This window comes from Engystomops pustulosus, chromosome 7 (genome assembly GCF_040894005.1).
Source record: "Engystomops pustulosus chromosome 7, aEngPut4.maternal, whole genome shotgun sequence".
Taxonomy (NCBI): Eukaryota; Metazoa; Chordata; class Amphibia; order Anura; family Leptodactylidae; genus Engystomops; species Engystomops pustulosus.
Genome location: NC_092417.1, coordinates 125503422 through 125528478, shown reverse-complemented (window position 1 = coordinate 125528478; position 25057 = coordinate 125503422). Strand labels below are relative to the sequence as shown.

The window sequence follows — 25057 nt, the reverse complement described above, 5'->3', positions numbered from 1 at the left end:
CCTTCTTTACCGAACTGTGTGCCATTCATCTTCCACTCAGTGTCGTTCTTGAGATGGTGCAGAAATTTCCGGAATGAATATTCCCCAAGGCCCTGCAGAGTTTGCAACCTTCTTCTATGGAATTGATGACGCGGGTTCTTCCATTCCGGATGAACAAAAGCCGAGTAAGGAAGCCCAATTTGTATGGGTATTTGATTCTCTCTCAGCATAGTAGTGACAACTGCCTGCGAGCCCACAGGGCAGGAGCAGACAAATCAATGTATGGAGATATTTCTTAGAATGGAGGTGGTAGCAGGTTATTTTTACAAGCCAATACCATCACCTTTTCTTTTGTCTTGAAAAAGTGGATCCTGGTGAGAACGTTTCGTCAAGGTGTTTGGGTGTAGGCAGTCTGTGGGTCAATTTTCAGCTATTGAGCAGTACAGCTAGTGACCAAGGCATGCATTAAGCCTTGTAGATAATCCGGCAGGTCATTTGGAGAGATCAACTCTGGGATGCCTTTGAATTTTATATTGTTTTGGCGTGACTTGTCCTCTAAGTCCACCATTTTAGCTTGCATACGATGTATGTATCTTCTTCTAGCTCATAGTGGACATCTATTAGGGCACTATGTGAAGATGGAAATTTCGCCCATTTTATTTTCCACTTGAGAGAGTGGGTTCAATAAAGAAGTCATGTCCTTTTAAAATGTCCACCGTAGTGGCCCCAGCATGCATTTCATTGCAGCCTCGTTCATTTTGCTATCTGAGGCAGGAATATGGGCAAAGGCATCCGGTTCCTTCTTCCCCTCACTACTGTCAGTGTGCCCTGAACCCTGTGCCCCCATAAGGGGTATGTATTAAGTCACGGACGCTGTTTGGTAGGACTTTGTGAGGGGGAATAGTCATCCATTCCCTCCCCATGTTGCGATCCAGCATGGTGCTGCGAGCTGTGCCGCTCGGGCAGTAGAGTTGGGGACCCTTTGGACTTGCGTGGGCTGGCATCACTGCGGAGCGGCAACGCTGGTGCAGAGGAGCATCTTCTCAGGTGAGATGCCGCTTCTCTGGCTCTATGTGCCGTAAGTGTGGCACGCTGGGAGGAAGGGATCTTCTCCTCGGTAAGGTCATCGCCATCTTGGCTGCGCTCAGAAAGTTGGGCTGTAATAGAAATTCATAAGTTTGTGTGGTCGGACGCCATTTTTCGCTTCTTAGTAATCTTCTAGATGTGAGGACCCGGTATTAGTCGACGCAGAGAGCTTTCCTGGCAGAGATAGCTGTTCTTAGTCGCCGACTACAAGGTTTAGCACAGGAGCTCTGTCCTTACATGTCCATACAGCTCAGCAGCCCGGCCACGCCCCCAGAAACTATACTCCTTTACGTATGTACAAGAGCTTTTAAGAAGTTTGTTAACTTTCAGGTGTTTCACAGGGTTTAAACAGAATAGAGTTGCAATGTAGAATTTGTAATTGTTTTTAGAAATTACATTCATTTTGGCCCAAAAATTATACATTGACAAAAAATGAAAAGCTCTAGAAAGTTTGCTAAGCAATTTTGTAGAGTGTTGCAATACCCCATATGTGATGGTAAATGTATGGGAATAAATCAGTGCATAAAACGGAAGGAGCGCCATTTAGAGCAGATCTACATTGTCACAACGTATAGATTATATAATTTTTTAAAATGTACACATTTGAGGGTTTATTTTTTGAAGGATCAGATGTCCTATTCAGATTTTGAGTTTCAGTTTATTTTGAGGTGTTTACAGCTTATTGGTGAGATTTTCTTTTTAAACTATTGCTGGGTGGAGGACAATATTCATGATCTTATACTTGTTTAGAATTTTCGGCTTACTTTTTTCCCCGCTGTTCACAGTACCATAAAAATAATATTGATTCTACGGGTCGCTCTGATGGGAATAACTTATTTACATATTTTTTATTTTATCCAATTTATTAGAATAAATAATAAATTGGAGAAACTAGAATTTGCTCAGACACGCATGCAAGTGATTCTAAGGCCGGCCCTGGCACTGAGGTATAATACAAACCTATGCCGTGCGGCATCTTTAACACGCAGCAGCATGGTGATGTGAACGTGGTCCTGCAAGTCTTCGGGCAGCTACACAGGAGGACACCTTCATTGGAGACTGCGGGCAAGTACTGGTGGGAAAGGGGGGGGGGGTGAGGAGTAGGTCCTTTCTAATGGTTTACTGGGGGGAAGGTGCAGTCATTGCTTACTGAGGTGTGGGGGTGGGGAAGAGGCCCCTTCTAACGGTTTACAGGGCCTTATCTTAAAGAGGGGGGCATTTAACGGAATACTGAGGGGGGCTCCAATGGTCTGAGGCACAGTGAACTAGCCCACTGTGTAAAAAGTTTGGGGACCCCTGCATTAATACATGGTAGCGCACATACAGTAGCGGCGGTGCTGACACTTTGCAGCAGTTTACCCACGACTAGAGCGCATGCTTTCTGTCCCAGGATTATTACTGTGGCAGGTCTAGTGTGATTAGCAGTATCGGTGTATCTGTTACTTGTGGATAATATTCATTTCCCTGTGTCTCACTATATTCCGAGAGCCATATAATAATATTATTATATATAAAGGAGATTTGCAATTTTTTTTAAAATTATTTTTATCCCACTAGGAAACTTGGGGTGACACGATCCCCAATACTTGTATCACTGTACTGCAATGTATTGTAACTGCTAGTTTTAAACTGACAGGTTGCATATTAGATACAGTCTATCATTGCAGGATGAATATGCTCACTAATTAGGATGAAAATACTCTTTCTGAATTCTAAAGTAGTCAGAGGATATCTACCCTCAAAATCAAGTTACCTGAGCACCCCCATGTTCTGTCTTAAGAGACTGTGCAAAACCACGTCTCCCCCTCAGCACTTCCCCCTCTCTTTGCTTGCTGTAATGTCACAAAGTTAGGGGGAAAGGGTTTAGAGCCTAGCAGTGATATATAGCTCATATTAGCGTATATAAAATCAGATTATACAGAGGTTTTATGAAAGTGGAGGAGGGCTAACTGAACAGGAGCTCAGTAGCAGCTGCTAGATCTCTACTCCCTAGCTCAGAAAGAACAAAAAAAAAAATAAATACAATACAGATAGAACACTCCTAAGATACAGTTAGGGGCGGATTGTCCATTAAGCCCACTGGGGGAAATTCCGATGGGCCAACTGCTTTGGGGCTGCTGCAGGGACTTTCTGAAATTAACAAAAGCTGGACTCACATTTCCGACGCTCCCCCGCAGCTCCGCTACTTTTTCCAGTCCGGCCATCAGTGCATATGACATTGGCAAGCGGCTGATGTTACAGTCTGTTCGCCCACCAGAGAACACGAAGCCGGCTTGACTGGATAGTAGCGGAGCTTCGGGGGAGCGCCGAAAAGGTGAGTACAGCGTTTATTATTTTTATGTGTCAAGCAGGGGGCTGGCTGTATACTGAGAGGGGGTTGCTGTATACCGAGGGGGTGGGAGGCTGGCTGTATACTGAGGGGGGAAGCCTGGCTGTATACTGAGGGGGGAAGCCTGGCTGTATACTGAGGGGGCAGGCGTGCTGTATACTGAGGGGGCAGGCGTGCTGTATACTGAGGGGGCAGGCGTGCTGTATACTGAGGGGGCAGACGTGCTGTATACTGAGGGGGCAGACGTGCTGTATACTGAGGGGGCAGGCTTACTGTATACTAAGAGGGGATGGCTGTATACTAAGGGGGGCTGGCTGACTGTATACTGGTGGGACTGGCTGTATACTAAGGGGGCAGGAAGTCTGAATGATGAGGGAAGGCAGACGGGCAAACTGAGGGGGGCTGGCTGGTTGTATACTGGGGGGGCTGGCTCTATATTAAAGGGACTGGCTATATACAGGGGGCTAACTGGCGTTGTTAAATGGCATAGTATTAATAGTAATTTTATTCTTGTATTGTACATAGGGGGCAGTGTTATAGTAGCTATATTCTTGTACATAGGGGGTAGTATTCTAGTAGTTATATTCTTGTACATAGGGGCAGTGTTATTGTAGTTATATTCTTATACACAGGGGACAGTATTATAGTAGTTATATTATTCTGCATAGGGGACAGTATTATAGTAGTTATATTATTCTACATAGGGGACAGTATTATAGTAGTTATATGTCTGTACATAGGGAGTAGTATTATAGTAGTTATATTCTTATACATAGGGGACAGTATTATAGTAGTTATATGCCTGTACATAGGGAGTATTATAGTAGGTATATTCTTGCACATAGGGAGCAGTATTATAGTAGTTATATTCTTGTACATGGGAGCAGTATTATAGTAGTCATATTCCTGTAGATAGGGGGCAGTATTATAGTAGGTATATTCTTGTACATAGGGGGCAGTTTTATAGTAGTTATAATCCTGTACATTAGGGGGTAGTATTATAGTAGTTATATTCCTGTACATAGGGGGCAGTATTATAGTAGTTATATTCTTGTACATAGGGGCACTGCATATGTCAGTACATAGGGAGTATTATAGTAGGTATATTCTTGTACATGGGGAGCAGTATTATAGTAGTTATATTCTTGTACAGGGGAGCAGTATTATAGTAGTCATATTCCTGTAGATAGGGGGCAGTATTATAGTAGGTATATTCTTGTACATAGGGGGCAGTTTTATAGTAGTTATAATCCTGTACATTAGGGGGTAGTATTATAGTAGTTATATTCCTGTACATAGGGGGCAGTATTATAGTAGTTATATTCTTGTACATAGAGGCAGTGCATATGTCAGTATTAAGTTGTGTTCTTTTAAAAAAAAGAAGTTTTATTCCTGTGTAATAGAGGCATATATATGAGTCTCTTTCTCTGTGCTGTACATGTTGATTAAGACCATCTATCAACAGATTGTGTGGAGTTCAGTAACTCCACCCACATTATATGGCCACGCCTACTTGTTTTGACTTCACCCACATAATGGGGCCACTTTTAAAGTTTTTTTTCCAGGGCTTCTTTAAATTTCCAGTCTGCCCCTTGAATACAATGCTTAACAGACTAACTTGTTATTGGAAAGCAGTAATATCCATGAAAATGTCACAAATTATTGAATCTGTTGTCTATGTTTAGTATCCTCATCTGTTACATGCATTTTATTTAACTTGGAAGTTCACACTCACCTTAAATTCCACAGCTAACACAAATAAAGAGGCAGACATAGGGAGTACAGTGCAGTCCTTAGTCAGATTTTCAGAGAGAGCAGTACGAGAATACCAAAAGCATAAGTTGTGCCATGGTAGAAGACTGGTAGTGAAAAATGGCTCCCCAATAAGAGTAGTTACCTAAAAATCAAGGTTGATATTGGTAATATACAGATCACCAAGGCTCTGTTCACACTATAATCATTCAGCCAGTTCCAACAAAGCATTAACATACTGTTACAGTTGTTTTCTATTATAACAATTTTGTACCAAAAAATAAGGGGAGGGATCTATACTTGGCAGGTTTATTACAAAATTTCCAAACAGGGGCTACAGTACAGCCCAAAGATACCGTATTCAAGCATTAAAACTTAGCTTTTATTATCAATATATTTATAAAAGAGTGAACAGGAGAAGATGTTGTGACTTAAAACACAGGGTAGCCACTAATGGTGTGTAACTGATGCGTCTATCATTGGTTTTCCCAGGAAACCAATCCAGCATCTTTCCCAGAGTTGTATATATGTGTACACAACACTATGAATTTTATTATGGGGCAAATCGTAGTAGCAATGGTGTCTGAGCCACTTTATGTATATACTGTAGTAAGGTGCATAAGAAATGCATTCATCCTGCAGCAACGGGAGAAATTCTTTGCCGAAGATATAGTAGGAGACTATAAGTCTCCAAACTATAATGTTGGCTACAGGGATGTGCTATTACACTCTCCTCCCAGATCAACAGGGTTTATAGCTAATACTCAGAGAGTGCACAGGCACTTTAAGACATGCCTCTTTATGCTAATCACTTACCATGTTTTGCTATATATATCCAATGTGGGTCACTTGTTTGTTGCTTGATGAAGGTGTCACACACCGAAACGTTTTTTTTTTTTAAAGCCACTTGTTCAATAAAGTTCACCTTTTATTTTGAAATTTGAACCATGGAGTGCTGCCCGCTTTTTACTTTATTTATTTTACTTTATTTAATACTCAGAGAGGCTACTAAGGAGTTATTTACTCCAGAAAAGGTGTGTCATGGGCTAACCCTATAATGTTTGTAACAGGGTAGCCAAATTCTCATGCACTGAATCAGTATAATGACCTGCACTGTCAGCTGGTCATAAGTGGTTAGGTGTCTCATACACTGGTGGTCTTGCTGACCTACACTGCCAGCAAGAATGAGGCGGTAGATGTCACCGCACGGAGAGTCAAGTTGTCAGACTTTTATTCATTAAATCACACACACACTCCATACACAACTACCGTAATACCGACTGGGACTCCCCAGAGTTGCTAAATGCTAAAGTTCAACACAAGATTTCGGCTTCATCAGGGGTAACGGGCTTAGCTGTTTTATAAATATATTGATAATAAAAGGTAAGTTTTTATGCTTGGATATGGTATCTTTGGGCTGTACTATAGACTATTATAACACTTTGCTACATTAAAGGGGTAGTTCATATCAGCATTCTTGGTTTCAAGAACAGAAGAGCATAATGTAAACAAAATACTGTACTTTTACTAGGTTGACTATAATAGAAAACAAAGATGGTTTATTGTATTTGCGAAAATAAAAATATACCACTGAAAAACTGTGCTGCTTAGAAACCTTTCAGATCAAAAAATATACACTGAAGATCAAAGTTAGAGAACAATAGTTTCATAAATGTCAAGCTCATTGTGTAGTTCTATGTGAATATATTCTAACATGAGTAGAATAGCAGTAATTTGAACTCATTGCATATTCTAAATCACAAAATAAAATGTAAATGAGATAACTGAAAAAGAACACTGATCACAATTAGAGAACACTTTCAGGGTGAAATGTGACATTTGAATTGCGTTTACAAATGCAACACAATGTTTTGCATTATTTATAACATAACTGTAAAGTTATTGAAAAAATAGTTTTAGCACAGCTAAGAAGAGCTTTAAACAACAATTCCAATGATACCTGTATCATGCTGCTGGCCTCTTCCTATCCTGAGATATAGGGCTAATAGATATATGAGGCCATATGTTAAACCCCCTCAGCTTTTCTGGAAGTAGGCGGGACTACCTGGTTGAGGCATCAGCTATGGGCAATGATGCCAATGGAACTCAGCCCATCAGGGTACAGAATCAGTGTTACTGCTTATACAGACATCTAGTGCAGGGCAAGGTAAGGAAGACACAGAGCAATGGACCTCTGAATCATAAGCATAAGGACAACTAAGAAGAGGAGATTTGTCTGATTACATAGCTGTTAGCATTTGAATATACAAAACTATTAACAAAATGTTAACACAAGTGTTAGCATAGTGTTAACATATGTTAAAATAGGGTTAACAAAGTGTGAACAGCCATTTAATCAGGCAAACCTCCTCTTCTGAGCTGTTCTGCTGAAAACTCATGCGTTACTGCCACGTGTGAGCGCACCCTAAACTACGTCCACCTATACTATAAAACATATGTATATGAATAAAAAGATGAACACATGGTAGATTCACAGTATGTGTACATATACAGTACAGACCAAAGTTTTGAACACCTTTTCATTCAAAGAATTTTATGTATTTTCCAGACTATAAAAATTGTAGATTCACAACAAAGGCATAAAAACTATGAAATAACACATGTGGAATTATCTACTAAAAAATGTGAAGCAACTGAAAATATGTCTTATATTCTAGGTTCTTCAAAGTAGCCACCTTTTGCTTTGATTACTGCTTTGCACACACTAGGCATTCTGTTGATGAGCTTCAAGAGGTTGTTACCAGAAAAGGTTTTCACATCACAGGTGTGCCCTGTCAGGTTTAATAAGTATGATTTCATGGCTTATTCAACTGCAACGTTTTTACTGTAAAAAAGGCTATCCTATTTTGGTATTACTGGAGAGAGGGTCTGAGTATTACTGTGTGACAAAACTACTACTACTACTCATATCTTCCTTCATGATCTCTTCCTGTTTTTTGAGAATTCCTTGTGTGATCACACTTGTCATCCTTTTATTTCCATCTCCTGTCTGTCCATTCTGAACTCAAAACACACTTTTCAGTGCGTTATGATAGCGGTATTCGAGGCGCCAGGGGACTCCGACGGGAGAGGCACATGGGTAGCCCCAGATAATTATGCCATACACGTGGTCAGCAAGGACATTCTGTACCACACCCCGATGTTTTGCATGGACATGAGTAGGATGCACTTTAAAGCCATCCATAAGTTTTTCATTGTGCCAACAACACGCTGTGCCCACCCAAAGATTACCTCAGTTGTATGTCTACCCCTGAGGATGTCTCTAGTAGGAGACGGAATCCCTCGACCCCCTATTTACTCGCTACCAACCCCAAGCTGATGCATTGATGCTTACTGATACATTTCCTAACAAATTGCTAAGCCTGTAATGTATAATAGGGACTTTTAAAAGGAATTTTAAAAGCTGTGGTTAACTCCATAGCTAGTAGGGTTGAGGGCCTGGAAAGAAGTATTTTACAGTCGCAGCAGCAAATACTGACCCTCTGACGACCATAGAACAGACCATGGAATAGAGGTCATAGGAACAATGTGCGGATCAAAGGGACCTTAGAGGATGGACCCCGGGAAGATCTTACAAGTTAAGACTATTTTTCACATGGTCACTGGTAACCCGATGGAGGCTACCTATGAAGTCCAGGAGATCCAAGAGATGTGTTGTGCAGGTTGCACTATTTTAAAGACAGAGAAAGAATAGTGCAGGCCACCTGGCTGCAAGGGACTTTTACATTTGAGGGCAGCCAGATAAAAATTCTCCCTGATGTATCAGCAAGGACATTGTATATGCGACGGCCATTACAACCAGTGCTTGTAAAAATTAAAGAAGCTGGGGGAACATACAAATGGGGGCATCACTTTCATTTCATAGTCAAATTGACAAATGAAACTTATGTGGTGAAACATCCAAGAGACTTGTCGGGACTCCTTTCCCTCCTTGATGTACCCCCGGTCCAGGTAGCGAATTGGCCTTAACCTCTGGAATACGGGTTGGACCGTGGTCAAAGAAAGCAGAGGCTGAACCCAGCAGAAAATAGAGAAAGGGGTAGGAGGGATGAAATAGAGCAAACCCAACCAGCTTTGGAACATGTTGGAGTGCCGTTTGGACCAGAAGACTTCCCTGATCTTTCAGTGACATTCCCACGGGAAGCTTAAAAGCCTATATCATTATGTTTATAATTTATAGGGGGGACTTGTACTTTTACCTGGGCTTGAGGTGATGAATTTGGTGGAAGGGGGGAGGATTAAAGTTTGGTTCTTGGGTGATTGATGGGTTATAGAGTAAGAGGAGAAGGGATTAATATGAGAACAGTTGGGTATCATTGAAGGATGTAGCAATAAGTGTTAAATAATGGTCACAGTTCACATCTAAAAATATCCTTGGTCTTGTTGTTTTAAGAATGTCAATGGTCAGGCAGGGACATAGAGTAAAATGATGGTGCACGGGGGCGTGGCCTAGCAGCCGATGGAGTAGGAAGTGAAGTGCCAGAGCTCCGTGAGCATAATCCTGATAACTCCTGCCATACCTGTGCTGAGTGGAGGTGAAGGGGCACAATTTGCGGGGAAATACTCCTGGAAGGTAACCAACCTGTTTCCATGACAAGATGACTGGGAACAGGCGGCAAAAAATGGCGCCCGGCAGTCGACAGGAGGACGCACGCCTAAAAGGCTGAGTGCAGAGACTACAGCACGGCTCAGAGGCTTTGCGAGATTGTCGGCCATAGCTGAGAGACAAGACGTGGAAGCCTATGCAGCACATAAAAACACTGCCAAGTCAGTCACCGGGCTCCAGATTTGCTGTGCAAATGCCATTGCTGGGAAGCCATTGCTTCCCACCTGATCTTCATCTTTGTCTCCCTCCTCATCAACCATATCGTCCTCTCCTGACAGGGCTTCCTCCAGCACAGCAAATCTGGAGCCCGGTGAAGAGGAGGCCGCAGAACCTACACTGGCAGATGTACTGAGAGCTGTAAAACATAACACATCAACTCTGCTGAAGATTACAGGTCGTGTAGACAGTCTGAAGGGAGACATTTTATCAATGCACCACGACCTTCACAGAGTAGCTGAGAGGGCTAAAGCAGTAGAAAACAGAGTACAGGAGGTGGAAGGAGTATTGCCCCCCATAAGACAGGAGATGCGGGAGCAATCACAGGCAGTGATGGCATTGCAGGCAAAAGCTGACGACTTAGAGAACCGGCTGCGCCGAAATAATGTCCGGATAGTCGGGATGCCAGAGAAAGTGGAAGGTGCGAATCCTGATGAATATTTTGAAAAATTGCTAGGCCAAACTACTTGGTCTACAGGAAACACACCTTACACGGGACACGGTACAAACGCTTAATAGGGGTGGGTTTGATATTGGTTATCATGCTTTCCATGCCACTTATTCTAGGGGAGTAAGTTTGTTGATTCATAGATCACTGCCTTTTACTTGTTACTCTTCTGTGTCTGATCCAGAGGGTCAGTATGTGGGTATACACTGTCAAATCTATTGGTGGGAGTGTATAATAGTAGTGGTGTATATCCCGCCTCCCTATTCTAGTATTCCCCTGAAAAGACTCCTGGAAAAGTTGGCAGAATGGCCTGATGTTCCCTTGCTCATTATGGGAGATTTTAATATGGTGTTTAATGAGGGATTGGATAGGTTTGGATATAGGGGAAATAGGGCTGACAATAATTTAACCTCCTTAGGGAGATTATGTAGAGAGGTAGGGCTGCGCGATCTGTGGCGGGAATGTAATGAGGGAGTGCGTCAGTACACATGCATTTCTTCTACATACGGGTCCTTATCACGAATTGATAAGATGCTAGGGTCGGAGAGCTTGATCCCGGCAGTATTTGATGTTGCCCATTTCCCAAGGGTGATGTCGGACCATTCTCCGTTATTGTTAACATTGCAATGTGGCGGTATGCCTGTCCGATGTAAGGGTGGATGGAGAATGAATGCTTTCTGGTTAAAAGTGATGGACAAGATGACAGTGAAAGATAGACTGAGAGAATATTTGGAATTCAATGAAGGTTCAGTGCCTAGAGTGGTGTTATGGGATGCAATGAAAATGTTTTTACAATGGGCTTTGGCGAGAGAAATTCAAAACAGATCGAGGCAAGTGGGTAGGGTAGCGAGTGTGGTTGCGGCAGAAGAATGTCATATTAGAAATGGTACACCTGAGACGGAAAAAGTATGGGTGGATGCCCAAAAACAACTTAATGCACACATGATGAAACAGGTAGATAACAAAAGAAAGAGCAGTATTATGTGAAGGGAAAGCAGACTTGGATATTAGTGGCCAGGATGGCACAGGCTAGGAAGGAAAACTCCTTTTTGTAACGAGGAAGGAAGAAGGGTTGTTTCGGATACAAGAGGGGTGCTAAGAGTATTTGAGAATTTCTATACACAGTTGTATGCTTCTAGAGCAGAATACACGAGGGTCCAGTTGGAGACATTCTTAACCCCTTAACGCTGAAGCCACTTTTCACCTTCCTGACACGGACCATTTTTTAAAATCTGACATGTGTCTATTTAAGTGTCTATATAACTTTGGAACGCTTTAACATATCCAGTTGATTTTGAGATTGTTTTTTCGTGACATATTGTACTTCATGCTGGTTGAGAAATTTAATTAATATATTTAGTATTTATTTATGAAATAAATGGAAATTTGGCAAAAATTTTGAAAAAAACAATGTTTTCCAAATTCAAAATTTTCTACTTTTTGGAAAGTTGGTCATATCACTAAAATAACTTGATAACTAACATTTTCCATATGTCTGCTTTAACTTGCCATCATTTTTCAAACATCTTTTCCTTTATTTAGGATGTTAGGAGGCTTATAACTTTAGGTGCAATTTTTCAGATTTTCACGAAAATCATCAAAACCTACTTTTGGAGGGTCAATTTAGTTAGAAGTGACTTTATAAGGCCCACATGACAGAAACCCCCCACAAATGACACCATTTTAGAAACTACACCCCTCAAAATATTCAAAACAACCTTTGGGAATTTTGTTAACCCTATGAGCGTTTCATGAGGGTGAAAGATAAATGAAAGTGAAATTAGAGAAATGTAATTTTATCTTACTATAGATTCATTGAACACTAAAATTTGCACCTTCACAATGGGTTAAAAAGGAAAATGCATTTTACCATGTTTAGGGCAATTCCTCCTGAGCATGCCAATACCCATTTTGTCACTGTACCCTGCTGTACGGACACAGGGGGGCACTTGGAATGGAAAGAGCGTTGTTTTGTTTTTGCAGGGCAAATATGGCTGAAAAAGTTTTCATGTGTCAGGATGCATTTGGAGAGCCATAATGGTACCAAAACAGAGGAAAGCCCCAACATGAGACACCATTTTGGAAAGTACACCCCCTGGAGAGTTTAGCAACGTGTAATTTGTGTATTTTCCCCAACAGGTGTTTGATTCAATTAGGCCCCAAAACGGAAAAAAGGTGAAAATTTTCTAAAAAAGGCACCCCAAATTTTTGTAAGCCACAAGGGATAAAAGATGAAACAACCCCATAAATGTGTAAAACTATTTCTCCTAAGCACAGAACTGCACCACTTTTGCATATAAAGTGTTGTATGGGTACACAGAAGGGCTCAGAAGGGAAAGAGGGGCTTTGGCCTTTTAGAAGCCAGATTTGACAATCATCCTTTAAATGTGTCAGGATGCATTTAGAGAGCCCTAGTGGTACCAAAACAGAGGGGAACCCCAACAAGTGTCACCATTTTGGAAAGTGCACCCTTTGGAGAATTCAGCAAAGTGTAATATGTGTATTTTCCCCTACAGGTGTTTGCTTCAATTAGGTACCAAAAAAGGAAAAAGGTGAACATTTTCCCAAAAAAGTCACTTTTACGGCTAATTTTTTTTATCCCATAAGGCATTAAAGATGAAACAGCCCCAAAAAATGTGTACTAGCATTTCTCCCGAGTATAAAATTGCCCCACACATGCAAATAAAATGTTGTATGAGTACGCAGTGAAGCTCAGAAGGGAAAGAGGGGCGTTGGCCTTTTAGAAGCCAAATTTGACAGACATCCTTTACATGTGTCAGGATGCATTTAGAGAGCCGTAGTGGTACCAAAACAGAGGGGAACCCCAACAAGTATCACCATTTTGGAAAGTACACCCCTTAGAGAATTTAGCAAGGTGTAATATGTGTATTTGTCCGTAAAGGTGTTTGATTTAATTAGGACTTAAATAGATAAAAGGTGAACATTTTCTTATAAAGGTCATTTTACTCCTAATTTTATATAGCCACAAGGGATAAAAAAATGTAATAACCCCCAAAATGTGTAAACCTATTTCTCTCAAGTGTAGAAGTACCCCACATGTGTATATAAAATGTTGTATGGGCGCACAGTAAAAGGAAAGGGGAATGTTTGCCTGTTAGAAGCCAAATTTGACGGAAATGTTTGATATGCATTTGGATAACCCTAGTGGTATGAAACAGAGAAGAATCAGAAAAGTGACCCTAATTTTTGAATGTACACCCCTTAGAGAATTTTGCAATGTGTAATATATGTATTTGCCCCTACAGGTGAATGATCCAATTAGGCCCTAATCATTAAAAAGGTGAAAATTTTCCTATAAATGTCACTTTACCCCTAATTTATGTAAGCCACAAGGGATAATATGTTAAATAACCCCAAAAAAGGTGTAAAACTATTTCTCCCGAGTGTAGAAGTACCCCACATGTGCATATAAAATGCTTTATGGGCGCACAGTAGAGGAAAAGAGGGATGTTTGTCTTTTAGAGGCCAAATTTGCAAGAAACCCTTCACATGTGTCAGGATACATTTGGAGAGCCGTAGTGGTAACAAAACAGAGGAAAACCCGAAAAGTGACCCTAATTGTTGAATGTACACCCCTTGGGGAATATAGCAAGGTGTAATATGTGGCGTAGTGTAATACACGTGGTGAAATGAGCATTTTGAACATACAGGTGGTTTCCAAATATGATGTGCAATGGAGTCCAAGATGGAAATTTCAATTATTTCTGGAAAGTTCAGTGCCCGTTATGTGGCGCCCCTTATGAAATAATGGAGGGGTATAGGGAGCAACGGGACATAACAGTTGTTATTATTCATTTTACCGAAATTAATTCACAATAGGTTGGGCGTGAATTGTGAATGTCTAGTGTATAAGGAGGTAGTATATATCAAGGGACCAACTAAACTTTTGTCACTCTGGAGGTGTCGCAGGTCTCTTAGTAGTATGTAGTGTCCATCCTAACTCCTCTCCTAACAGACTCTTTATTGAGTCCTACCATTAGAAGCAGCAGAATTCACCGGGAAAATGCTTTCCTGGCAAAACACAGGAACATCTAAACCAGAGGTACTGGGGCCCCGTCCTTCTTGTCCCAATGTTAGTTTCCTAATATCTTCCTCTTGAAAACGGAGAAATGATACGGCAGGACATGCACATTGGAACAGCCCGTAAGAGTTGTACAGCATCATCTGTACAATGTGCACGGCCAGCGCTTTTGTACCATATCTTCGTTTTTCGTAGGGAAATTATCGCCAAGTGTTGCTCTTATTCACCCTAGCGATGCCCATTGTGACGAATATTGCTGCTTTTGGCTGGACCAAATCGACCAGCCAATAGCGGCAAACATGGACAGAGGGGGGCAACAAAACCCCTCTGGACCGCAAGGCAAAATTGGTGGCTTTCAGGAACAGCCGCCACCCTGCCCCGATCACCGTGTCTACAGACATGGTGATCGGTATTACTGACGTCATAAGTAAATTCGCTGCTATTGGCTCGTCTGAATTGATGAGCCAATAGCACCGATAATAAACTGGGGGTGTGTGGGGGGGACGTAACCCTTCTGGTCCATGGGGCAGGATGGATGGCTGTCAGGAACAGCCGCCGTCTTACCCCGATCAGTGAACAGCCGCCGTCTTACCCTGACCGGTGTTGGCAAGTCACTACCCGCCGCACCGTTCTATAACAACGCTCGTTGGGAATAGGCTATACAATCTTTATTTATTTTTTAAGCAATTTAGAGAAATAAGGGCTTATTTTTTGCGAGACGAGATGCACTGTAAAAAAAACTTAATTTTAGTGGGTTTTTAGCTTATTGAAGCAATTTTATTAACTTTTTACGTGTGGAGGAAAATAAAATCATCAATTCTTGTTTTGGATTTTTAGCATTTTTTGGGGGGGGGTGTTCACTGTAGCATAACAATAATATATTATCTTTATTCTACGGATCACTACGATTACGGTGATACCTCATTTATATAGTTTTATTTTTATTTGTCCAATTTTATTGAAGGAAAACTAGAATAGAAAAAATTGCATTTTTTTTAGTATTGCCATTTTTATAGCGGCATAATTATTGTATTTTTTGGTTTACGGAGCTGGTTGTAAGCTTATTTTTTGCGTGACAAGTTGCTCTTTTTATTGGTATCATTTTGGTGCTTGTAACTTTTTAGAAAATTTTTTGTAAAGCAATTTGATAAAAAGTTGTAATTTTTGGCAAGTTTTTGGGTTTTTTTTTTTACCACGTTCACCAAGCGGGTCCAATTATGATTAGGATTTATTGTACAGATTGTTACGGACGCAGCGATACCAAATAAGTGTTTTTTTTTCGTGATTTAGTGTTTTTTATACTTTATTACTTGTGTAAAGGGAAATGTGGTGTTTGGGGGGACTTTCACTTTCTTTTATTATTTACTTTTATTGTAAAAAACCTTTATTTATTTTTACTTTTTTTACTGTTACTGACATCAAAGCTTGAACAAGTGATCTTCTGATCACTTGTTCAAGCTTTTTTACAGGTTACACAGTGCAATACAGATGTATTGCACTGTGTAATGTAAGACACTGAGCATGCTGCGCATGCCCAGTGTCTTACAGCCGGGTCCTGCCAGAAGGCAGGGACCCGGCTTCCGGAGGAAGAATTCGCAGCCCCGGGCACCGGCAGTCCCGGGGCTGCGATCGGAGCAGCGGACCCCCCCCGGTAAGCGCCGCGGGGGGGGTCCGATTCAACTTTAATTAACTTTAAATGCCTCTAACACGCCGCGGTCAGCGCGACCGCGGCGTGTTAGGGGTTAACACCCGCGATCGGAGAAATCTCCGATCGCGGGTGTTAGAGGCGGGTGTCAGCTATAATATATAGCCGACACCCGCAGCTTCTGGCGCCGGCTCCGTTCAGGAGCCAGCGCCAGAAGCTTGACGTAATAGTACTGCATTTTGCGGGAACGCACCTCCCGCGATGCAGTACTATTACGTCAAATGTCGGGAAGGGGTTAAGGGGAATTGACATGCCTTGGAGAGGGTCGGAGGTGAGGGAGATGCTGGAGAATCCAATTTCTTTAGAAGAGCTGGAGACAGCAATGGGGGTGCGGGTGGACGGACTCCCAATTGAAGTATCATAGTGTATAAGGCTGGAAAAAGAGGCAAGTCCATCAAGTCCAACCTTTAAGAATTATTCAGATTAGAAAAAAGACGACTGAGGGGAGACCTCATTACAATGTACAAATACCTGAACGGACAGTACAAGGATCTCTCCAAAGATCTTTTTATACCTAGGCCTGTGACCAGGACAAGGTATATGTTTTATCCCCATAACCCGTGATATTTTTTCTCTCCAGAAAGGCATCCAGGCCTCTCTTGAACATGTACATAGAGTCCGCCATAACAACCACCTGCGGCAGAGCGTTCCATAGTCTCACTGCTCTTACAGTAAAAAACCTTTGTCTATGTTGATGGTAAAATCGCCTCTCCTCTAGGCGAAGAGGAAGCCCCCTTGTCCTGGTCACAGGCCTAGGTATAAAAAGATCTTTGGAGAGATCCTTGTACTGTCCGTTCAGGTATTTGTACATTGTAATGAGGTCTCCCCTCAGTCGTCTTTTTTCTAATCTGAATAATCCCAAATTATCTGTCATTGTATTCTAATCTCCCCATTCCCCTAATAATCCTGGTTGCTCTCCTCTGTACCCGTTCCAGCTCTACTATATCCTTTTTATACACTGGTGCCCAAAACTGTACACAATATTCCATGTGTGGTCTGACCAGGGATTTGTATAAGGGCAAAACTGTGTCTTTATCATGAGAATCTATTCCTCTCTTGATACATCCCATAATTTTATTTGCTTTAGCAGCAGCCGCCTGGCTCTGGTCACTAAAATTAAGTTTACCATCCACCAATACCCCCAAGTCCTTTTTAGCTCCAGTTTTACCAAGTAATTGACTGTTTAGAACATAATTATACTTTTTGTTTCCATGGCCCAAGTGCATAACTTTGCATTTATCTACATTAAACCTCATCAACCATTTCTCTGCCCACTCCTCAAGCTTCCACAAATCCCTCTGTAGTGCTAAACTATCGACTTTAGTATTTATTACTTTACACTTAGTATCATCTGCAAATATTGAAACTTGAATGTGTAAATCCACTACAAGGTCATTAATAAAAATATTAAAAAGAAGTGGCCCCAATACTGACCCCTGTGGCACTCCACTGGTAATTTCAACCCAATCTGAGAATGTGCCATTAATGACGACCCTCTGTTTTCTATCTTTAAAGAATTCGGAGACATCCTGTTGCTTCAGTGGTGGGAGACACTAAAGGAGCGTTTTGAAGAGGTTAGCCTACCCCCTTCATGTTATGAAGCCTTAATTGTGGTCTTGTTGAAGGAAGGAAAAGATGCGCAACTGCCTGACTCCTACAGGCCAGTGTCGCTTCTAACTACAGATATAAAGATACTAGCTATAGTATTGGCTAATTGATTAAACCCGGTAATAAGATAAGTGCTGCATAGAGACCAATCAGGCTTTATTCCATCTAAGTCTTCAGCTATCAACCTCAGGTGGCTGTTTTTATATCTGCAAGCGGTGACAGAGAATCGGGATGAGGCGGCGGTAGTTTCTCTGGACGCCGCTAAGGCGTTTGATAGTGTGGAAATAGAGCTATATGTGGGCTGTTTTGGAGAAAGTGGGTTTTGGCCCCAATTTCATAAAATGGATCCGCTAGCTGTATCGAGCCCCTATGGCTAGTGTAAGAGCAAACAGGGCTGTGTCTGAGTAGTTTTCTTTGCAGAGGGGTACGCGGCAGGGGTGTCCTCTATCACACCTGTTGTTTGCTTTGGCTACGGAGCCACTGGCATGTTGGGTACATCAGCACAAGGGGATACTTGGGTTTAAATATAATGGAGGGAAGGAAAAGATTGCATTATACGCAGATGATGTGTTACTGTTTATCTCTGATGTCCAGAAGTCACTACCAGTTGTGATTGAGGTTTTGGAGAGATATGGGGATTTCTCAGGTCTCCGCATAAATTGGACGAAATCTGCCTTAATGCCGTTGTCTCAGACTGACTCGTTAAGATATGATAGATGGGGAATAACGGTAGTAGAGGAATTTACGTATTTGGGGGTTAAGATCACTAGGTCTGTGCTGGATTATATAACTTTGAAGCTGGCACCATTACTTGTGGAAATACGGGACCGCATACAAGTGTGGAAGAAACTCCCCTCCAGCTGTTATATATACTTCACAATGCCCCTGTGTGGATTCCGCGATATTGGTTTAATAAAATTCACAGTTTGTTTAGGGACTTAATTTGGAAACAGGGAGTTCCTAGAATTAAGTTGACAAAGTTGCAGCTACCTAAATTTAGAGGGGGAGTGGCGGTACCGGATGCGTGGGCATATTATATGGCGGCGCAATGTCAACATTTTGGTGGTTGGGCGTTAGAAGGTGAGGAATCATGATGCCCACTGATAGTTAGACACTCCTGTGGCAATGCTGGAGGCAAGAAAGTTGGGCAGTAGGGCGAACTAGTACCCAACATTGACACTGATGCAGAAGGTGTGGCGGCTGTATAAGCAGGTGGTCGGGATTGGCCCATGGACAAAAAACACTCCTTTATGGGATAACCCATGTCTAGGGGAAGTATATATGTTGGAGGATATTAGGGGCTGGAGTCAGTGGGGAATAATTTATCTGAATCAGCTCTATACTGAGTCGACGTTGAAGTCGTTCCAACAACTGATGGAGGAATTTGAGATCCCCAGGCACATGTTTTATCGATACCTGTAGTTGCGGCATAGCCTTCAGGCGCTGTTCGAGAATGGAAAAATGATTATTTCCTCATTGGGAGTGATGCAAGGAGTGGTCCAAGCTAAAAATATGAGAGGGCATATATCCTTATTGTATGGGAAAATTAAGGATAAAATATTGGGGGATCCGATGACAGAGGTGCGTGGCAAATGGGAGGAGGATGTGGGAGAGCTGTTAGATGAGGAATAGGAGGTGGTACTAGAGGCCCCAAGCAAGTTATCCCTGAATGTAGCACAACGCAGATCCCAGCTGTTCCTACTCCATAGGGCCTATCGTACCATGGTCCTGATGAAAAAAAATGGGTACTCGAGGGGATGCTAGATGTTTATCACAAGGGGCGGATCTCATGCATATGTTCTGGGCATGCCCGATGCTGAAAGAACTGTGGGGTAGAGTGAGTAGGTTGGTGGATAAAGTATATGGAGCGGGTGTGTTAAATGATCCAAAAGTATTGCTGGGGTGTGTAGGGAACTTAGAGATAACTAGAGCAGAGCAGCTAGCAGTAGCTAAAATACTTTATCAGGCCCACAAGACCATTGCCAGACACTGGTTAGATACTGCCCCACCAAGACTTGGGGAAATTAAGAAAATGTTGAATGCCATGCTTCAAATGGAGTTGGGAGTAAATATGCAACGAAAATCACTTAAGAAGTATAACAAACAATGGAGTAAATGGTTGGAATGCCCGGGACTGGGAACAACAGAACTTCTCAGGAGATGGGAGAGATTACGACTAGTGTAGACATCAGGGACATGAGAAAAGTAGGGGAGATGTGGAGAGGTATGGAGTCCTGCATCTAAACATGGAGCCTATCAATCAGGATGGTGAGGGGAAGAGAGGGGAACGGACCGTAAGGGGAGGGGGGGGGGGTTGGTTGGGTAGGGGTTTAGGTTAAGAAACAAATAATGTTTTATTTTGTTAATGTATACATTTATCATACAATATTTGTATGCATTTGCTTTAATAAAGTTTATTTGATTAAAAAAAAAGGATGGTGCACTATTGTAAATAAATTGGTTAGTAGGAAATAAGATCTAGGAATAAGTGGATTCTGGTGTTTTTGGGTTGGATTTGTTACTCAGTAATAATTACTTAATAGAAGACAGTAGAAATAATATATTGAGGTTTCTCAAAACATTTACACCGTATGTACACTGTTGAAACACTACTTATTGCACTGGAATACAGAATTTTTTTTACTCAAGGGTGAAATACTACAGAAGACGAATAAGGAATGTGATCCTTATTTACATCAAACCATCAAAAAAAATTTACCTTTAATCCTAATAAATATGCGGGTTCTCATATTGAATCCTTTTATACATTTGTAGAGAATGAATTACGTGGGATTAAGACTAAACAATCTTTCTAATCTAACGCTAAATGAAATGTCAGCCCTAACTGACGTATATATCTAAGCAGCACTGAAAACTTTGTCAGATACAATCCTATAAAAAAAAAAAAAAAAAAAAAATTGACAGCCTACAATCATCTTATCAACTAGGTGTATAATGTCAGGATCTGAGGTAGTGGATCCTCTGCGGACGATGAAACAAGCCAACACCTGGGACCGGAATTTAACTGGCACCCTGTCTTCACCAAAGCCTGACGCAAAGCTGCTGTGTGGTACCACCAGGTCGTTCTACAGGCGTGACTTGTCTGCGGTGGTAGCCAAGGTCGAGGTACAGGAACGGCAGACATTCTCGTAGTCGCAGACAGGCAGGAGGTCAGGACGGGCAGCAGGGTATCAGAGTCGGGATGTAGCAATAGGTCAAAGAAGGCAGCTGGAGAGCGTAGTCAGGAATGGAACCGGGGTCACAACAGGAAATCACAATAATAACGCAGGGTATCAGACAAAGCTTTCTCTAAGGCACAAAGATCCAGCAGGGTGTGCAGGAAGAGGCAGGCTTATATGCTATTCTGAAAATGGCCAGCGCCAATTAATGGCGCACTGGCCCTTTAAATCTAGTGAAGCTGGTGCGCGTGCAAGCCCTAGAAGTCAGGAATACGTCAGCGGGGGGAGAGGGGAACGGGTGAGCCCACCCATGACATATAATGACCAAATTATTAATAAACAAGAAAAAAAAAATCTTAGTGTCCCATCCTGCTACACCTATTTTTATCACCTCCCCAAAAATCCTCCTGGACGACCCATAATTTCTAGGATTGGATCTTTACCAAGCTCCCTCTCACTTTTTCTCCATTTTCTTAAGTATAAGCCGACCCGAGTATAAGTCAAGGTACTTAATTTTATCACCAAAGACTGGTGAAAACCTATTGATTCGAGTATAAGCCTAGGGTGGAAAAACCATTGGTCAAAGCCTCCCTTGTATATAGCTAGACAGCCCCCAGTAGTATACAGCGAAGCAGCCCCAAGTAGTATATACATAGACAGCCCGCAGTAGTATATAGACAGCCCCCAGTAGTGTACAGTCAAGGCGAAAAGTTTTTAGAATGATACAAATGTTAATTTTTACTAAGTCTACTGCATCAGGTTTTATAATGACGATTTGCATATACTCCAGAATGTTATAAAGAACTTCATTGCAGGCCTGCCTTAAAAAGAGCAGCTAACATAGTTTCAGTGATTGCTCCATTAACACAGGTGTGGGTGTTGATGAGAATAGGGTTGGAGGCAGGTGTGAGTGCATCTGCATGCACTGTGAGGCAGAGACTTTTGGAACAAGGCCTTGGTGTCAAGGAGAGCAGCAAAGAAGCCACTTCTCTCCAAAAAAAACATCAGGGGCAGACTGATATTCTGCAAAAGGTACAGGGAGTGCCTGCTGAGAACTGGGTTAAAGTCATTTTCTCTGATGAATCCTCTTTCCGATTGTTTGGAACATCTGGAATACAGCTTGTATGGAGAAGACAAGGTGAGTGATACCACCAGTCTTGTCTCATGCCAACTGTAAAGCATCTCCGCCAAGGGAATCGGCTCTCTCACAGTCTTGCCTAAAAACACATCCATGAATAAAGAATACCAGAATGTCCTCCAAGAGCAACTTCTCTAAAGCGTCCAAGAGCAGTTTGGTGATCAACAATGCATTTTCCAGCATGATGGAGCACCTTGCCATAAAGCAAAGGTGATAACTAAATGGCTCAGGGAACAAAACATAGAAATTTTGGGTCCATGGCCTGGAAACTCCCCAGATCTTAATCCCATTGAGAACTTATGGTCAATCATCAAGAGACAGGTGGACAAACAAAACCAACAAATTGTGACAAAATGCCAGCATTGATTGTGCAAGAATGGACTGCTATCAGTCAGGATTTGGTCCAGAAGTTGATTGAGAGCTGCCAGGGAGAATAGCAGAGGTCCTGAAGAATAAGGGTCAACACTGCAAATATTGACTTGCTGCATTAACTCATTCTAACTGTCAATAAAAGCTGTTGTTACTAATAATATGATTGCACTTGTATTTCTGTATGTGATAAAAACATCTGACAAACACACAAAAAAACAGATCATGTGAAAGTATAATATTTGTGTAATTCTCAAAACTTATGGACATGACTGTATTGCCTGCCTTTCAGCCCACAGCAGTGTATACCCTGCCTGCCAGACAGCCCCTAGTAGTATGTAGCCTGCCTCCCAGACAGTGGCCCCCTGGGGGGGGGGGGGGGGGTAGAAAAAGGCTTCAACACAAGATTAGTGTAAGTGTAGTAAGTTTGCCTTGGTAGAGGACTCATATGAGCCATAAAGTTAATGATAAATATTTAGGGTGATAGTATCAATACGCTCTGAAGGCTGTGGGCAGCGTCGGACTGGGGCTCAGGAGACGGCGCAGCCCCGGTGCTCAGGAGACGGCGCGGCACCAGTGTTCCGATACCTGATGACTGCTCCTGTGACGTCACCGCACCCTCGCCGGCCCTTGAGATGGCTGCTGCACAAGGTAAGGCCCTCTGTGTGTGTACTGTCTGTACTGGGGTGGGGGGTGAGGCCCTATTTCCATGCTGGGGTTGGGGAGTGAGGCCCTATTTCTATGCAGGGGTGGTGGAGTGAGGCCCTATTTCTATGCTGGGGTGGTGGAGAGGCCCTATTTCTATGCTGGGGTGGTGGGTGAGGCCCTATTTCTATGCTGGAGTGGGGGGGTGAGGCCCTATTTCTATGCTGAAGTGGGGGGTGGGGGGGTGAGGCCCTATTTCTATGCTGGGGTGGGAGGGGAGGCCCTATTATTATGCTGGGGTGGGGGAAGAGGCCCTATTTCTATGCTGGGGTGGAGTGGTGAGGCCCTTGAGATGGCGCGTTCCCGCGGCTGCTGTACAAGGTAAGGCCCTCTGTGTGTGTACTGTCTGTACTGGGGTGGGGGGTGAGGCCCTATTTCTATGCAGGGGTGGTGGAGTGAGGCCCTATTTCTATGCTGGGGTGGTGGAGAGGCCCTATTTCTATGCTGGGGTGGTGGGTGAGGCCCTATTTCTATGCTGGAGTGGGGGGGTGAGGCCCTATTTCTATGCTGAAGTGGGGGGGGGGGTGAGGCCCTATTTCTATGCTGGGGTGGGAGGGGAGGCCCTATTATTATGCTGGGGTGGGGGAAGAGGCCCTATTTCTATGCTGGGGGTGGAGTGGTGAGGCCCTATTTCTATGCTGGGGTGGAGTGGTGAGGCCCTATTTCTATGCTGGAGTGGGGGGTGAGGCTCTATTTCTATGCTGGGGTGGGGGGTTGAGGCCCTATTTTTATGCTGGGGTAGGGGGGTGAGGCCCTATTTCTATGCTGGGGTGGGGTGGTGAGGCCCTATTTCTATGCTGGGGTGGGGGGGTGAGGCCCTATTTCTATGCTGGGGTGGGGGGGTGAGGCCCTATTTCTATGCTGTGGTGGGGGGGGGGTGAGGCCCTATTTCTATGCTGGGGTCAGACGTGAGGCCCTATTTCTATGCTGGGGGGAGGTGAGGCCCTATTTCTATGCTAGGGGGGAGGTGAGGCCCTATTTCTATGCTGGGGTGGGAGGTGAGGCCCTATTTCTATGCTGGTGTGTGGGGTGAGGCCCTATTTCTATGCTGGTGTGGGGGAGAGGCCCTATTTCTATGCTGGGGTGGGGTGGTGAGGCCCTATTTCCATGCTGAGGTGGGGTGGTGAGGCCCTATTTCTATGCTGGGGTGGGAGGTGAGACCCTATTTCTATGCTGGGGTGGGAGGTGAGGCCCTATTTCTATGCTGGGGTGGGAGGTGAGGCCCTATTTCTATGCTGGGGTGGGGGGGGGGCTATTTCTATCCTGGGGTGGGGGAGAGGCCCTATTACTATCCTGGGGTGGGGGAGAGGCCCTATTTCTATCCTGGGGTGGGGAGAGGCCCTATTTCTATCTTGGGATAGCTCTTTTACTTAAAGAGCTACAGCCGCAGTACACAGACATACATGGAGCTACAGCCGCAGTACACAGCCATACATGAAGCTACAGCCGCAGTACACAGCCATACATGGAGCTACAGCCGCAGTACACAGCCATACATGGAGCTACAGCCGCAGTACACAGACATACATGGAGCTACAGCCGCAGTACACAGCCATACATGAAGCTACAGCCGCAGTACACAGCCATACATGGAGCTACAGCCGCAGTACACAGCCATACATGGAGCTACAGCCGCAGTACACAGCCATACATGGAGCTACAGCTGCAGTACACAGCCATACATGAAGCTGCTGCCGCAGTACACAGCCATACATGAAACTGCAGCCGCAGTACACAGCCATACATGGAGCTACAGCCGCAGTAAACAGCACAGTACCACATGAAGGAAGGGGGTGCGGGGGGGGGGGGGTCTGGAAGCTTGAGTAGGGGTTTGGGGCCGGTACTGGTACTTTGTACTGGTACCCATGTGGTGT

The 25057-nt window shown here is 43.2% G+C and overlaps 1 protein-coding gene across 10 annotated transcripts in view; it reads right to left on the bottom strand.

Annotated features, from left to right (window-relative positions):
• PRMT7 (protein arginine methyltransferase 7) overlaps window positions 1-25057 on the bottom strand; it is a 530266-nt gene that overhangs the window by 91831 nt on the left and 413378 nt on the right. For 7 of the 10 annotated variants that reach the window (XM_072117757.1, XM_072117754.1, XM_072117758.1 and 4 more), the window contains one exon: window positions 5130-5291. The exons of the other annotated variants lie outside the window; for them this stretch is intronic. In XM_072117757.1, coding sequence (XP_071973858.1) covers window positions 5130-5291 — 162 coding nt within the window. The remainder of the gene's footprint in view (window positions 1-5129; window positions 5292-25057) is intronic. 10 annotated transcript variants of the gene reach the window in all.